Raw genomic sequence first — 16,971 nt, 5'->3', positions numbered from 1 at the left:
CTCTTCCCCAAGAGGATTTGCAGAATTACTTGATGGAAAGTTGAACAAGCTGCCTTATTCCTGCATTGCACAATTACCTTTCTATAACCAGAACTCACTGCCAGTTGCCAGAATTATGCAAGCCACTGTAAATAACATTAATCTAGTTAGCGTTGTATAGTATGTCCCTCCCCGATGCTACTCCCATGGATGTGAAAGTTATACTTGGAGCCAGTAGAGTAACAGACTGCGCTTGAGGACAAGTTTACTTCCCTCTTGGAAAAAGGAGTAAGCACTGGATTTTTGTAAGAAAGGAGATACAGAGCTGATTCAGGTCTGGAAAAATATTTGACACTTAACCTGGCTGTAGTGCACAACATATTGAGCTGTGAGGGTAATGGGGAGGACAAAGCACACACAAGCTGGCAAAATGTACAAAATTAAATGTGTTTAAAAAGACACTTCCTTTCTCAAATAGGTATTAACTAACTTGCATTTACCCCTGTTACCAACTTGCTCTTCCGCACATCATCCTGCCATCTTGAACGGCTCAGTAGTACCACCATCTGCTACCCCTGCTTGAACTTTCTATGAAGTTAAAAGATGTCTGACATTTTGCTTACTACAATCAACTAATTTCAAAGTCATAAGAGAGAGGGAAAAGGGAGGGAGAAATTGCATTACCACAAAATACTTTTGCCCACGAGTTTTGTACCTGAGAGAAATTTTAAGTTTAGCCTCGCAGTTCATGCAGTTGAACTGCTATTTTTAACCCAATTTTGAAAGCTTCAGGACATTACTAGAAAAATTCTTCTAAAAATGTATACTTATGTGAATTTAAATTCACCCTACTCCAACATAAGTAATACATGAATACCATGTTTTCAGTAACTTATGCTACTAGCATTCCTATTTTTCCAAGGCAAAATATGAGAATAAGCCAGATTTTAAAAGCAATTAAGAGGATATAAATGTTGTGTGCTGCAAGAGCACAGTTCTCAAAAGACCAGAGTCCTGGCAACTATCATAATCCTTTTGAAATTGCTCATATTAAGATTAAAGATCACTTTGTTCCTCTATTCCCACAACTAGTTGGTATGGTAAAAAGATCAGTCCCCTAGTTTTATATGTAACATCTTTAACATTTGCTCTCCTTTCTGTGCATGTGATTAAATGTAACATTTTGAAATCCCAAAGTTCTGAGAAAAACATAAATCCTTGTCCACAGCTGCTGTTTGACTCTGGAAACATATGCATTTTCTTTTCAAGCATCTACCATCAAAAAATCCCAAAGGACTTGAACTGGAGAACACCTGCATCTCTTCATTTAGTTCCAATAACAGAGTCTAAACTTCAAAATTACAAAAATAGATGCTATGTTCAGCTGCAGTTACATTCTGCCCCTAATTCCCGTGAACAAAAATGCTAAGGGCATGAAATCATTCAGGCAAGCTCTGTCATCGAGAGGATAAGATTTTTTGCACCAGAAGCCCAGTGGGAACTTGATAGAAAACTGGCAACAATTACAGATAAAGTACATAGTGAAATCCTCAGGGAGAGAAAAGGAAATGTAATAAGATAGATGGGTATAATTTTTACACATTTATGCCCAAACCACAAATGTGAGTTGTCTTTAATTACTCCAATATATTAAGCAGTTTTACTCATTCACTGTGTCAAATCTTTCCAAAATACTTCAAATTAGTTTATGAATTCTCTTTTACAAGGTTGGGGTTTTTTTATTTATTTACTAGCACAAGCATTCACTTAAATTAGAACTGAGAACTTAAAAAATATCATTGTTCCAGCTTTAAAATCTAGACTTTGCAGTATCCCCAGGCTAAGTAGTCAAAATGAAAGAAAAAAAAAATGTTAGTGACAGGCTTTTTTAACTGCAAGTAAGGGGGAGTTGGAGGCATATATAGATGTGTATGCATAGAAACAATCATATGTAAAATCTCTCAAGTCCTTTCAAATAAGTTCTAACAGACAAAATCAGCTGGTTTATGATAGGAAAAAAATAACGTTCCTGCTGGTACAACATTTACGGCACTTTTTTCATGTTGGAAGACAGATTTCTTCAGTCTTAAAATATTTTCACTTCACAAATTATTTTTCATTTATTGGGCTGAGGGGGAGAGAATGGAGTGATCTTATCTAAACATAAAAAATATTGACAGTGGAGAAAAAAAATACAAAAATGTTTGGAAGTTTAAGAAAAATAACACTTAAAGGAGAAATTACCAACTTTTACAAGGTTGAATATTTGCTCTTCAGCCTTTCTGCAGCTTTCACAAACTAGAGGAGCCTTCTCGCTCTTACTTTGCTCCACGGGGAGTATCAATCTACCATATACGAACATGATATTAATACAGGTACTTTTGTCTACTCCCTTATTTCACTGCTGCATTACTGAATATTTAAGCTCATCTCAAAGAAAACTTTATTAATTTTATTTTTTTAGTTCCTCTTGATTTATATGTAATAAAGCTCTCCATACACCGACTGTGCAGGCACTCCCAATTATTCAATATGGCAAACCAAACAGAGCTTAATCAGCTCACCTCATCTATTCAACAGCTGCTCATAATTAAATACTAACACCAGCACTCATTCTGAAATCTCCCTATTTCTCTCAAAGGCCAGGTGAAACAAACAAGGTCTGCAGCTTGCTCCGAGGGTTAATAAAGCCAGGGTTATTTCTGAGAAGCAGTGAGAAGACCTTCCCAAGCCCTGGGATAATGGAATAATCTCCTTTCTTGTGTTTATTTTATATGCTACAGTTTATCTAAAGACTGGGGAGTATCCACTGATTTTTTCAGCTATGCACCAAGATACCTGGGGCAGTTTTTCATACAACAAAAGTATCAAAGATTAAAAGCACCAGCATGCAGACTTGTATTTAAGGACTAAACAAAATCTTGTTTATATTCTGTGCCCCTAAATACTTCCTCCGCCATAGGTGGATCAGTTTTCCACTGCACTAATGACACTGTGCACCAAACAGTAAAATGCTCTTGCTAAGTAATCACCAGAATATGCACTTGTTATACATAATACTTAATTTGCCTGTATATGCTATATATTGCACACTTTAATGCTGCCCTTTGTGGAATTACATTTTATAGAGTTTTTTCCTATGCTGGTTATACTCAATGCAGTATGGTACTACTAGAACTGTATTGTTTTTCCTCTTCCTCTCAACAGCAACAAGTGAAATAGCAAGAAATAAAATAGTAGTGCAAAATGCCTTTTCACTCAAATTGTAAATACACACTCAATCTTTGCAGGGCCACCTACAGACAAGCAGTACAAGAAAGCTGCACAGCCCTCCTGGTCACCCTGGATCATATGATTCAACTGGTACAGAGAGTAGACAGCTGCTGCCCCCCCAGGAGGGAGAAGAGGAGGAGGAAAGGTCCCCTACTTGTTCTCCAGGTAAACATACCCCGATTTGTTCCAAGAACCTCATGCAATTTGCACAACCTCCTCCTTGACATTTTATATCCAAGTAACTGCTTTGATTTTAGACCAAGTTTTTTTCCATTCAACTTCACAGAAGCGTAATGAATTAATTTGTTACTCTTCCTTCACTAATTTATATATAAACAAAAAGATTTTCAGACACTTGCATAGGCATTGTGTTGTGTTCCAGGATTCTTCCAGAGCACCCAGAAATTCCTGTACAATTGCTTCTCTTGGTTTCACACACAAACAGATACATCATTCTGTTCTTAACAGAGGTGGCTACCTTGCAGGGCTTCAGCTTTGTACAGCTCCAACGCACTCCCCGTCCCGCTGCACGGTGTGACCAGCAGCTCCACTGACACTGAGTTTGCAACATTTTCTAAATCCTCGTATATGGAAAGAAGTAAACCAAGTTTACCTGAGCGCTGGGTGAGAACTTATCCAATCCCACCAAGCTAGAACTGCCGTTCCCCTTGGCTCTTTTGAGAAAACGTGTGTATTTTGAGAGCGTCAGCTATACAACCATTTGTATATGCACTTTGTAGAGTCAGGAGACTTGGCCAACCTTGGCCTTATCTCTAGCAATCTGGTAACGCCGAACAATTCTAGATGATTTTTCTCATCTCTCTTGGATAGCTTTTTTTGTTCTTTCTACAAGCAGGTTGCACTACTCTTCACTCTTCTCTACAGCCCAAATTCCTATTCCAGAACATTGTATCTAACATTACTAAGAAAAATTGCTCAAATAGCACAGCTTCAATACTGCACAATCATCTCCGGTAGTACAGCTTTAAAAAACCCTTTTATTCCCCTGAGGCATAAGTTGAATTTGCTGTCAAATTATCCAGTATAGCTTTCTTAATTCCCAGAAGTGACTGCAACTGACAGTAAAAGCATTTTTATGCTCTCAAATCACTTCATGTTTTCTGTCCATGTAGTTTTCACAGTCCTAATGAAAAGGCTAGCCATATCTCCTGTATTAAATTGCCTCAGTTCCATCAACTAGTACTTGAAAGCGAAGGCTTTAATTAACTCCCTCATCCTTTGTTTAGAACCTGAGATAATCATTAATATTTCCTAGTTTTATTTATATTTGAAAAAAAAAATCATTTGCAGTACACTATTCTTCATGTTTACCGGGACTAAAGCTTTAACACATCAGTCAGCTTTTCCCTCTCGTTTGTCATCAATCACAGGTGCCATCTTACAGACCTAGAGAAGCTGAGTCTGAGCACACAAGTTAGCAACTACCCCTGGGTACAGAGAATCAATACAACTTTCCTGGGGGGGAGGGGGAGGGAGTGAGTTGTCCGGTAAATTTTCAATTTTAAAATTCTTAACATTTTAAAACGTATCTCCATTGATCTACAAAACAGGTACCACAGACACATGTCTATTACAAACCAATTTTCTGCCTCTCAAAGTCCCTGCACATGAGTCTGGCTGGCACTTCATTTGTTCATGCCTTAATTCTCACAGGCATCTCCTGCCACAACCTATCAAGTACTCTCTACTATCTAATTGGACTATTCGTAATACTGATGAGCTAAAATGTATGTGATCACTGTGACCTGTAACAAAAGCAAAAATTCTATAGTATAGGTAAGTACGCACAACTCCTTTAAAATGTAATTAATATGCTAAGACAAAACCCATAAAATTAAATATCCTCAAAAAGGGCAGAAAAAGCATTATTAGTAAAAAATATTATTATGAACATTTAAAAGCTACTTAAGTGAAACAACAGGTTAATTTTTTTAAGAAAACCAGATCTGAATAATTCAGAGACCACTGAATAATTAATTGCTTTTCTGCAATGTTTTAGGGGCAGGAACTTCAGATAATTGTTATAAAAACACTGCCATAAACATTTCCAACATGATGCTCTCCAAGAAATATACAATACAGTTACTGAAAAAAATAACCTAACAACTGCTGGAGTTCACAGTGCTCAAATATTTACTTTGCAAAAGAACCAAAGGTTGTTTATGTATGCATATAAAAATTACAAAGATGGTAATAAATTCATTGCTACTTTTCATACTAATGACATTCAACAACCATAACACATGAAAAAATTAGAGGAAAAAAACCCACTCTTTTTGTTTTATTTTTGTGTTTCATAATATTGGGGTCAGCTAATTCTTTTGCTTTCCTTAAACTCGATGGCTTTTGGGTTTGGTTTTTTCTCCCCTATCTGATTCCACTCTTAGCATAGCAACAGGATAAACTTTTAAAGACATGAAAGAATGATTTTTAAAACGCACCGTACTGACAGCAAAACCTAGATCCATGTGTATTTCACAAACTATATAATATAGTTATTTTAATATTAATATTTCAAAATTCGCAGTGTTGCTTAAAACAGACCAGTGTTTTGTTTAAAGCCCACAGAAACCATAAGAATGTCAGGTAAGAGTATTTATGCCCACAAAGTCAACAACACCATTAAATTTATCCAAGCAACTCTGAAAATATCAGCTTGTTTCCCTTTAAATCCACCACAACACCAAGTTTGATGATATTACGTGTGTGCTCTGTATTATTTTAAAAATTACATTTTTTTATTATTAGCAAATTTTATGATAAACAAATTCTTACTTTAATTATAATTGGGCTGTAAATTTATATGAAACATTTTGAACTCTGTGTGTCAACTTCTGTATAAGAAGCTTGACCAAACAGATAAAGGGAAGAATAAAACTTATATTTTCAACACAGATCCTGCCTCCGAAAAAGCAGTTTACAAAAGGTTCTGAGTAAATAATTTAAAAGGCAACCAAAGTCAGTGAAGCATGCCTCATTGAAGATGACGCACATCAAAATGCTGCTTTCAGTTTTTGTGTCTCACAGTCAGCTAAAGTTATAATGTGTGCAGTATGTGAAAGAGATACTTTGGCATTTGGCACATTTTATGTCAAGCCCCTCTTTTGAAAATTACATTGGATAGGAAAAATGTAACGCGATACCAGCTTAACAAGAGTTTTGCACTTACCAGAATTATGGCAGTAGTCCATGTACTGTGGAATTTGGATTGTAAAGGCTACCAAATCTGGAGCTAAGAGAGATTCTGGCTTTCTACTCTCATTGAGCCATTTACTGCTGTGTAAGTCTCTGGTGTCAGAAGGGCCTTGAATTAAAGGAATCAGCTTCTCTTTTCCACCATCGCCTAAAATAAAGATTAGACTCCTTACAGCTTTTACTGTAACAAGATAAATTTTCAACACATAAACATTCACTAGTCCAAAGAGAACAGCTATTAACATTGTAAGTACAGAATTAAAAGAGGAAATAGAAAGAACAATCTCATATAAGCTATTAAACAACTTCCTTAATGTTATCTTGTAAATGTCTTTATATCCAGGAGGATTTCAAACAAAGTAATCCATTCTCTTCAAAAACAGTAATTTCCATCCCAACTTTGTAAAATAATATCTTTTAAAATCACCATGAACTCAATTTAGATTTAGATACACTACGTTTTTAATGTTCTTTACATTAGCTGCCTTTACATATGAAGAGATCATAGACACTGATTGAAAAACGTTCCTGCATGCTCTTCAAGAAAAATTCTAATAAAGAAATTTAAAAACTATTTATCACAGAGCCCTCAAAATCTTCACAAGCAAAATACATACTTGCAGCATTAATGGAAAATGAGATATTAAACAATAAACAGAATACATCAAAATTATGCTACAAATAAAACAAAATGCAAACATTGTGTAATATGAATATGCAGAGTTATTCCAGTTTCTTCAGTGCTTTTAGATTACTGTTTGTCTCAGCAGAAAAAAACATTATTTTTTTTTTTAGTCAGTGTAAAAATTGACTATACTGAGACCAGACTGGATCATCCTGGCACACTTAACAATAATAATAAAAAAAAAACCCAAAACAGAATACAAAAAACCCTCTCTGATTCATAGGAACAATGAGTAAATTCTTGTTTCAGTAACTCTCCTTGTAAAAAGCAAGGCCAATTCTCCTATACAGGCAATAAAGTTTTACATGGTCCAGCTGCACATACCTGGGGCTTTGGCACAAATTTTTATTGATCCCACGGTCCCAGAGGCGCATTTGACCAATGATGTGCCGCAGTACTTCAATTCAACATTCTGGATTGAGCCCTCAAGAGTTGGCAGGGGATTCTTAGATTTCACACCTAATAAAAGAAAACTGCAAATGTACTAGCCTGTTGAATTTAAATATTTTTATATTCCTTCACCAAGGCATTTAAACTTAATTATACTTTAATTATCTACCTTGGATGTTCTTATAGCATTTTTTTTTGTGATTCACAGTTTTGAAATGGAAGTGAGAGAATGCTGTATATGGGCATTTTAATACAAACAGTTATGCATAAAATATATATAGATGCTGTGAGGAAAACACACAAGACCACTTTGAAATTGGAATAATAGATATGTATATACACACATACATACACTTTTGTTTTCACTTTTTAAGTGCCACCTCAACTATTCTCTTTCACGATTTTATTATGTACCTTCCATTTCAGGATCTTAAAATGACTACGTGTTTTCAAGCTTACATTTAGACAACAACATTTTACTCAGTAGCAATGTAAAGCATTAAATGCACGCAGCTGAACAGCACAGAAGGCCAACGGCACACTTGCCATTTTTCAATGGAAACTGAAGTTCAAACCTCGCCTTAGGTCACAAGTGGAAATAAGTTTTGGTGGTCTTTCCTCAGCCCCCATTTGTGCACACCAGAAAACTACCACACCGGTTGGAAGAAATCGGTGCTATTGGCAGTAACTTCTGAAGAGTTGCCTAGAACTGTGGTGGCAGCAGCAGGGGATCTTACAACTCAGGACTGAGATATGTTGGCAGAGCTCGAGGGCAGCCCCCAAAACAGCCCCAAAGCACGGGGGGAGGAAGCCAGCCCTCTGATTCTGTACAGCGCTGCCTATCAGAAAAAAAAAAAAATACATAAATTTACTTGCAAATTAGAAAGAAATAGTTTCAACACCTGTAAGAAGTATGAAAGGAAAAACTAACAGAAGTTACCACTTTTTTACCTTTTTTTTTTCCCCTCATGCAAAAGTGACTTGGAATTTGTCAGTTAAAATTGGCAAGCAGCTTGTTAATTATGCAAACATTAGTATAATTATGGAACCATTTCCTCACATATGTAACATAGAATTTGTTCCAAAATCCATAATTATGCAAGGAAAGTATTATGCAATATCAGGTAAAAATTAAAGAGCATTTTGATATGTATTTCAACATAGTTATACACATTAAAGAAACTTAATATATTCTCTACAGAATGAGCTCGTTAGTTTTTTGCACAATCTCTTAAAGACTTAATCCAAAGAACAGCCTTTAATATATATTAACTAGTAAGGAAAAAATCCTAAAAAACGATAGGAAACAAAAGATTTAGAATTAAACCTGGTAATTACGCTCAGTTCACTGTGCCTATTCCAGCTCCTGAACACTGAATCGCATTTGGTAGCGCATATAAAACCACTCGATAAGCAGACTTCTTGACATATATTTAAGTTTCGTTCTGGTAAGATATTAAAATATTTTTTGAATAAAAAGTACTTTCCAAGGTAGGGAGAAAGCAGCATACAAAGGGACGCATGGCATCTAGTAAACCAGACTGGCATGAGAAAGTAGGTTTTACATTCTATGCATACTTTCTTACAAAATTTAACCTGTCTTCCGTGTTCGAGGTATGCCCAGCCTCTTCCTAATGTGCGATTCAGGAACGCTTTAGGCTCAAAGAATGTGCACTGCAACCCATTTGTGTGCCTGCCACTACAACACCTGAAAGATCGCCTACCAGTTTTAGTCTGGTGAATACACCCTTGCCTCATTCCCAGCCTTGCCTGGGGTAAGCCTCTTTTAAAGCTGAAAATCCCCTTTGATCTAAGGTGTGGTATCAGCCACAACACATGAATTTGCCAAAAGCGGATAGGGTATCTGTAGCCATTTCCTAGTCTTAGCTCTACCTCCACATACTTCCTATAAACTTGTGCAAACAGAAGCCATTGCGGGGGTGGGAGTGGAGAAAAGAAAAGAAGTATGTTTTTTCCCTTCTGCCCATTCCAAAACAAAGATTGTAAAATGCTATTAGTAGCAGCCAAGATTACAGTCAAAGCAAAACAAACTTGAGTTCATAATTTGACCCCCATCTTTCAAGTCTTCTCAAAACTGGTAGCTTCTTGCTATTTCCATCTTTCAGCAACTCTTTTATGTCTCAAAATACAAGGTGTGATGTCCGATACATGTCTTGCACTTCACTATGGAAGATTAAGTACTTTTAAAACTAAATATTTTCCATCATGGAGTCCACTTGTGCATTACCCTGGACAACCTCTCTGAATTAAGGCTAAAACTTTCCATGTTAGTTACGTGCATAACTTGAATTTTATTTTAGTATCATATTTGAGAACAAGGAACCAAGTTTCATGTGATCACGCTCCTTAGTTGTTTCTGTTCACTCCTATTCCCTCGCCAAATAACTTCTGGTCATGTTGAATTTCAGCAAGTTATAGCAGCATTATCAAAGACATTCATTTCCTACAATCTTAATGAAAATGTGGGTATATTTGTCCTATTACCTGACCAGCCAGCATATGCGTGACAGTCAACAATACACAGCTCAAACCAGCCAGTGCACTGTTTTTCACCCAGCCAGCAGTTAGGGATCAGACAGAATTGTCTAGGTTGGAAGACACCCTTGGGATCATCGAGTCCAACCATCTACCCTACTCTACAAAGTTCTCCCCTACACCATATCCCCCAACACCACATCTAAACATCTCTTAAACACATCCAGGGATGGTGACTCAACCACCTCCCTGGGCAGTCTATTCCAATGCCCAACCACCCTTTCTTTGAAAAATTCTTTCCTAATGTTCAGTCTAAATCTACCCTGTTGGAGCTTGAAGCCATTCCCTCTTGTTCTGTCGTTAATGACCTGTGAGAAGAGACCAGCACCAACCTCTCTACAGTGTCCTTTCAAATAGTTGTAGACAGTGATGAGGTCTCCCCTCAGCCTCCTCCTCCTCAAACTAAACGGTCCCAGCTTCTTCAACCGCTCTTCATATGATTTGTTTGCTAGGCCCTTCATCAGCTTCGTTGCCCTCCTCTGCACTCGCTCCAGCACCTCGATATCTCTCTTGTATTGAGGTGCCCAAAACTGGACACAATACTTGAGGTGTGGCCCCATCATGATGGGAAGCCAAGAAAGCTGAATGGCTTGGCCTTGACGAAACTCACAAACTGACAGCAGTAATAAGCTATTTATTTCTGGAACACCTGTTAGAGGGATAGGATGAACACTTTCTCATTTGTTTTCAACTATTTGAAAAGAAAATAGAAAAGTATTAGGAAAACATGGCATAACCACGCCCCTCTTTTTCTACGTTGCTTTGACATCAAATGGCAACATCATCCTGCTCTCAGTTTTAACACCTGATGACCACAGCACACCACAGTAATCAAAGAGAAGTTGCAAGAAAAATTAATTCTGCTCAGGTTTCACAGCTCTGGACTGGGGAATACTCAGAAAGCTTATTTATTAAATATTAAAATCTTATATAGAGCCTACAATAAGGAACTAAGGATGTCTAACTAGACTTCCATCATAAAGACAAAAATCACCCGAACCTAAGGTGATTTCCCTCGCCCAGTTACAAGTCTCTTTTTCAAAGCGCAGAAATTTTAGAGACTTTGAGTGAACCGTTTATAATGAATAGGTTTAATATAGGGAAACAGCACATTTATTTCAGTCTCTGAAAATTTTTGGAAATGATGAACCATCCCTCATAAACTTGTCAAACTGGCAAGCTACTCTATAGAGAAGAAAGCAGCTTTGTTTCCTATGCTTCTGACTATCTGCAGTTTCCGTCCCTGTAACTTTAGTTCTTCTCAAATATCCTCCCTTAGTATCTCTTTCATCATGATAATATATTTATAAAATCAAAGTCTCAACAGTTGTACGCATAGCTAAAATACTCCTTAAATACCTATTTCAGCAAACAAACATTTATGCAAGCAAAGAACCAGGCTCCCCTCCTTCCCCCCCTCAATGTTTACAGACTTTTTGGAAGTAGTGTCTTCTCAAGGGATTGACTGAGCAGGAGGATGTTAAAATTCCTAGATAAGAAATCTATGCCTTCAAATACTAACTAAAATTTAGTATGAAGACAAACACTCCACAAGATTTTAATTAAGACACTGAGCATGAACTCAAAGAGGAACCAGGGAAACCAAATCTATCGTTGCCAACAGCAACATTATCCAAATTCAATGTCCTGCAAGTGAAGCACGAGAAAGGCTTATTTCCAAGGTGCAAGACAACAAAGTAGAACTTGTGCTGTACTCGCTCTTTTGGAAACACACTCACAAGCAACACTGTGATTTACTTGACTTTGTTGCTCAGTGTAGTCAAAATTGGAGAACAGAGCAACCATGTTTGAGTACACCTCATATTTTCTTTAGTTAATTTATTATTTTCACTTTGTGAAGATAGAGACATACATATACCTGTCTCCACTAAATATAACCTACGGCTGCTTCCAGAAAAAAAGACAATTTTCTGGTTGTGATTTTTGTACTGGAAACAACTTGCTCTTTGTAGAACTACTAGCAGTAAAAATCAAGTGTTTCCTTCCCAACATATAACCATGTTTATACTTGGTGATCAAACATAATCTGGTTTAGCTGAATCAGACTATCACACACTTCTTTCCATACTGCAGAACCCAAAAATGAGCAGAAAGGTTTTCTAACTTAAAGTCTGTTACACCTTGACAATTTACACTTTGTGCACACTAACTCACTTTAATTTTAACTCGGAGCCTAAAGAGTCATTATGTTCTAGATACAGCACAGAAGTAACACACCATCGAGGAAGGTTCTCCCACACTTCAAAGGAGGCATTCGCATCCTCTCCCCAACTTTTCTGGTCATAGCTTTGGTCCTCTCCATGTACCCAACTACGCAGCTTGCCCCAAGTCCCTGCATTCAGTGACATTCTATGCACAAGCAGGAGGAAATCAAATACCTAAAGGCAGGTCACAATTGTGTCTTTATAGATCAGCCCCGGATTTCTGCTAACAAGCCTATTAACGTTGAGCAATCATTTAATTTAAGACCTGTTAAAAAAAGTTACCTAATTAGTGATTTTACCAATGGCCTATACACCTTTTACCAATCCATTCATAATAAGGTGAATTTGCAATGATTAATGGAAAACCAAGATACAAAATCTAAACTGTCAATAGAAAAGACAGGAAACCAGCAAAAGAGGTATGTTACTGATTCTGAGGACAAAAGTCAGGACTGCGCGTCGCCAAATCCCTGAAATACAATAAATAATTCTTTAGAAAGATCATAAAAAAGAAAACTGCAAAATACGAAATAGGAAATGAGTAAGGCATGACTAAAACTTCTAGAGGCAGCTCCACATGAATTCTCCTCATATTTAGGTTATGGCCTCAGAAGGAAAAATTTCAATATTTAAAGCATTAAGTACCAATAAACTACGGTTTGGCAACATGATATAGTAAGAGACTGTCACATACATGTCAAAATGATTTCAAACTCAGTAAAAAATCCATGAACAAAAGCAAGGAGCTATTAACCAAATGAAATAACATTTAGGCCTAGGTCTTACTGGAATCAAGAAACAAATGTCCAATTATTTTCACAGAAACAGATATTTAAGTTTTACATACTAACAGAGAAAAGCTAGTAAACAAATTGAAGTGTAAGAGAAAACTCATTTCTTTCATGAGAGATACTTGTGTTCAGTCCCTGCTTAGGCAGTGCCCTCAGTGAAAACTTCTGAAAGTCTGTACTGAACTTCGTTAGAGAGATGGCACTTCCGAGGAATTGAAGCTAAAACCAAACTTAATTCCTCCCTCCTTGCAGTACAAACATAACAGAAGCCACAAAGACCAGCTCTAGCTGGCATCAGTCCTACTTCTCACATTCAAAGCATTGAGGGAGCATAAGCTTTCATGTTCTTTGTTGCAGTAAAACAGCACCAGCACAGAAACTTCAACATCTTTTTCAATCACTGTGATTCCTCACACACAATCCTGAAGAGAAAACACTGGGGTTTTGCGTTTGGGGTTTTTTTTCCTCCTTTTTTTTTTTTTTATATTGTTTTTTAAATTGGAAAAACAGAGAAAAAGAGTTATTTTCTAAAATGTAGAAGCCAGGTTATAAGTACTTTCTCAGTTTTTTCTGCAGCAGAATTAAATCTTTGTGATGAAGTTCCCCAAACATCTCTATTGTGTTTTAATCTCTCACCATAGTCTGGAGACCACATTTTGCAGCCCTAACATAGACACTCAGAGGCTACTATTTTCTTTTGTCTTCAAAACAGTAATTCAGGCGGCTTATTTTAAGGACCTGTCAAGGGCCAGTCTGTCTTTTTTTTTTTTTTTTCTTAACTTAACTTTATTTAGCATTACTATTGCTATTCTGATTAACAATCTTTTTTTTTTTTTAAACTCTGTCAATCAGTTTTCAGTCTACACACCACTATTCTAAGAAATTACAGTTTCATCCCAACCCACTTCCAAGACTTAACAGGGGATAACAACAGGATTATGGTAGACTTCTCTTGCCTCTAATGTATGGTGAGCTGAGCAGACTTTCTACTGTCTTGAGCTTCTTGTGCCACAATTCCACACCTTAAAGAAACCTGTCCTAAAAAATAGCTCTGCTTTCATTTTCCTTCAACCACAGTACTCAAAGGAAAAGTAAATGCATGGAAGGGTGAAAGGAGTTACTGACAGACTGAAATACTCTCTAAAGGAAGTCAAGCTGTTTCTTCTTGGGCAACAATGATGAAATATTTACCAATGTAAGTACCCACCATTCTCTTCATCAGAACATAAGCTGCAAAAATCACATGTATGCACACACATAACAAAAACAAACAAACAAAAAATCAATTCAGTATTTTTACAAACAGATTTCAGGGCCAAGTACACAGGCAGTGATACACTGGTCTTCACTGTGGAGATCAATATTAAAATCTCTGTAACTAACCACTTTAATCCTTAAACTGCCTGTAAACTAATGAAGACTTCTCTATTTCCTAAACACTAAAACAGATGTAGGACTGTCATTTAGTAATGGAGATTTACATATTGCAAAAAAATTCCCAGCTTGCTAAAGAACAACAGCATTTCACCTACGGGGAGCATCACTAAAATCTGGCAAATCCCTGTTGCTACATTCCCATTTTGGGACTCCACACAACAGCCTTCACACAAGTCCTTATCTGCCTTCAATCCACAAACTTTTTGATTTTTCTAAAATCCTGCTTCAAATGGAGTTAAATAAGAAACCTGGGATTCAAAGACTGAAAACCAATATTGAAGAAGTCACAGAACATTTGGAATAATACGTTTAAGGCATCCTAGGTCAGAAGCACCTTTGAATAACTCTATCGATAATGTGTTTTAAGTGGTTATTCAGTCAGGTGAAGTAATGCTTTAATTTTGAATGCTCATAGAAGACCTAAACAGCTACCACCGAAAAAAACCTTCTGAAAATACAAAAAAGCTGGGTAATGTTTTAAAACTCCCTTTACCCACTGTATCGAGGCCAACCAACAAATATTCATGGACTTACTACCACAGCCTCTAAAAATGACAAAGACTATCCTGAAACATTCTTAGTGTAGGGTACAGAAACACCATCCACCCACAGTCTGACTACTGCTCCTTTTGATCTAAACAGCAAACATTTAGAGAAGAAATACCACCTTCCATATTTAAACATATATAGTCTTGCAAATAGCTCTAAAACCTTGCTGTGATAAGTGTCACTTTGGGCAACTTATTAACCTTATTATTGCCAACATTCAGGTTATTTAGGCATCACCAATTATAAGCATATCTAATTGTAGCTATTCTTTTAGATTTGGCAACATGACACTGGTCAGGATATAGGACAAAAGTGACTTTAGTGGCACTGTTCCTGCTGTTGGAAACAGAGGTGCAAAAAGAATAGGATTGATTTTCCTTTCTGCACAATTCAACTACGGCATTTCAGATACCGCTGTATCATTTGAGACAAATGGTAAAAGCCCAAGTTAATGCATTAAAGTAACTTTTGTCTTCCAAGAAAATGCAGAAAAACCATCAGAATCTGAATTTCTAACTCTCAAAAAGCATATCCTATCAGCCCTCATATCTACACACTGTCAGTAGACAAATGCTAAAAATGACATAAAGGCAAATAATTCCAGGATACAGACAAATAAGAACTTGAGAAACTTTCACCATAAACTATTTGAAGCAAGATCCTGAAAAAGACAAACACAGATGGACAGAGGAAATAGCTTAGAGTTTCCACCCCTAGTGACACAACCTTTGGTTGAAGCACACATTCGCAACTGGTTGCTTCCATCTTAGTCGTACAAGCCTTTTATCCCTTTCAAATACAGCAGTTTTGCTGTAACTGAGAATAAGTTCAATAGCTCATGCAAAATGTCAACACAAAGTATATTAAAACACTTTTTCTCATTAATATATGCTAATGTATTTAGTGGTGGACTTGGCAGTGCTAGGTTAACAGTTGGACTCAATCTTAAAGGTCTTTTCCAACCTAAATGATTCTGTGGTTCTATGAATATGATCATATAAAACCTTACCTGCATTTTATATCCTGAGTTTCTATGAACTCTAATTCAAGCTCAATCCACTACCAGTTTAAACGCTTTATCTTCAAATACGCTAAGCATAAGTTGCAATACATCTTAGGCTCTGGAATAAGGCCTGATTTTTACAACTCTACTTTTAGTATAAAGGTGCGTAGCAACTAGAGAAAAAGGGCATCTGCAGCTTTCTAGGACAGCAAAACGTAGGATGAAAGAACAAAGTCTTAGAGGAACTAGAGCTCATCTCGGATCTCATCACTTTCTGTTTCAACTCTGGAGCCCATTTCTCTAAGACAGATCTATTTAAATAAGCTATTTGGCAACTATGAAACTAACAAAGCCTCATTTCCTATGAGTTTGTATTCTTTTGCCCTTAAAAAGCCTCATTCAACCTTAAAGTGCTAAGTAACATACCTACTATGCAAGAGACAAGAAATGCCAAATCTCACCTGGACCTACATATGGTTGTGAACTTCCCTGTAACACTCATGACACCTGGTCACCCGCTTGCTGTCAAACAGAATATCTAATGGCTGAAATCTCACGCAAGCTTAATTTGAAATAATTGCATATAGGACAGAACAGTTACAGACCAGTAAAAACGTCAACAAATTGGGGATTCTAGAGGATGGACACAGTGATTCTTAAAGAAGTAAAGAAACCACAAAGTTTCATAAAAATTCAAAAGAAGGGCAGATGTATTCAGTAACAGTATTGTAGAAAAATAATAAGAACTAATATCTAAGGTGTAATCATTAGCAGTTTGATTTCCTGAGTTGCTGGGAATGGTGGGGTAAGCGAAAGAGAACATCAACAACTTTCAAGTTGGGAGGTGAAGAAATCCAGCAGCCACGT

The 16,971-nt window shown here is 36.7% G+C and overlaps 1 protein-coding gene across 1 annotated transcript in view; it reads right to left on the bottom strand.

Moving 5' to 3' along the window:
• Positions 1-16,971, bottom strand: part of VPS13B (vacuolar protein sorting 13 homolog B) — a 499,565-nt gene that overhangs the window by 328,361 nt on the left and 154,233 nt on the right. The window contains exons 18-19 of the mRNA XM_082499631.1: positions 7,478-7,612; positions 6,443-6,616 (exon numbers count right to left, since the gene is read on the bottom strand). Of these exons, the coding sequence (XP_082355757.1) occupies positions 6,443-6,616; positions 7,478-7,612 (309 nt within the window). The remainder of the gene's footprint in view (positions 1-6,442; positions 6,617-7,477; positions 7,613-16,971) is intronic.

This window comes from Vanellus vanellus, assembly GCF_965231255.1.
Source record: "Vanellus vanellus genome assembly, chromosome: 2".
Lineage (NCBI taxonomy): Eukaryota > Metazoa > Chordata > Aves > Charadriiformes > Charadriidae > Vanellus > Vanellus vanellus.
This window is presented reverse-complemented; position numbering and strand designations above follow the sequence as displayed.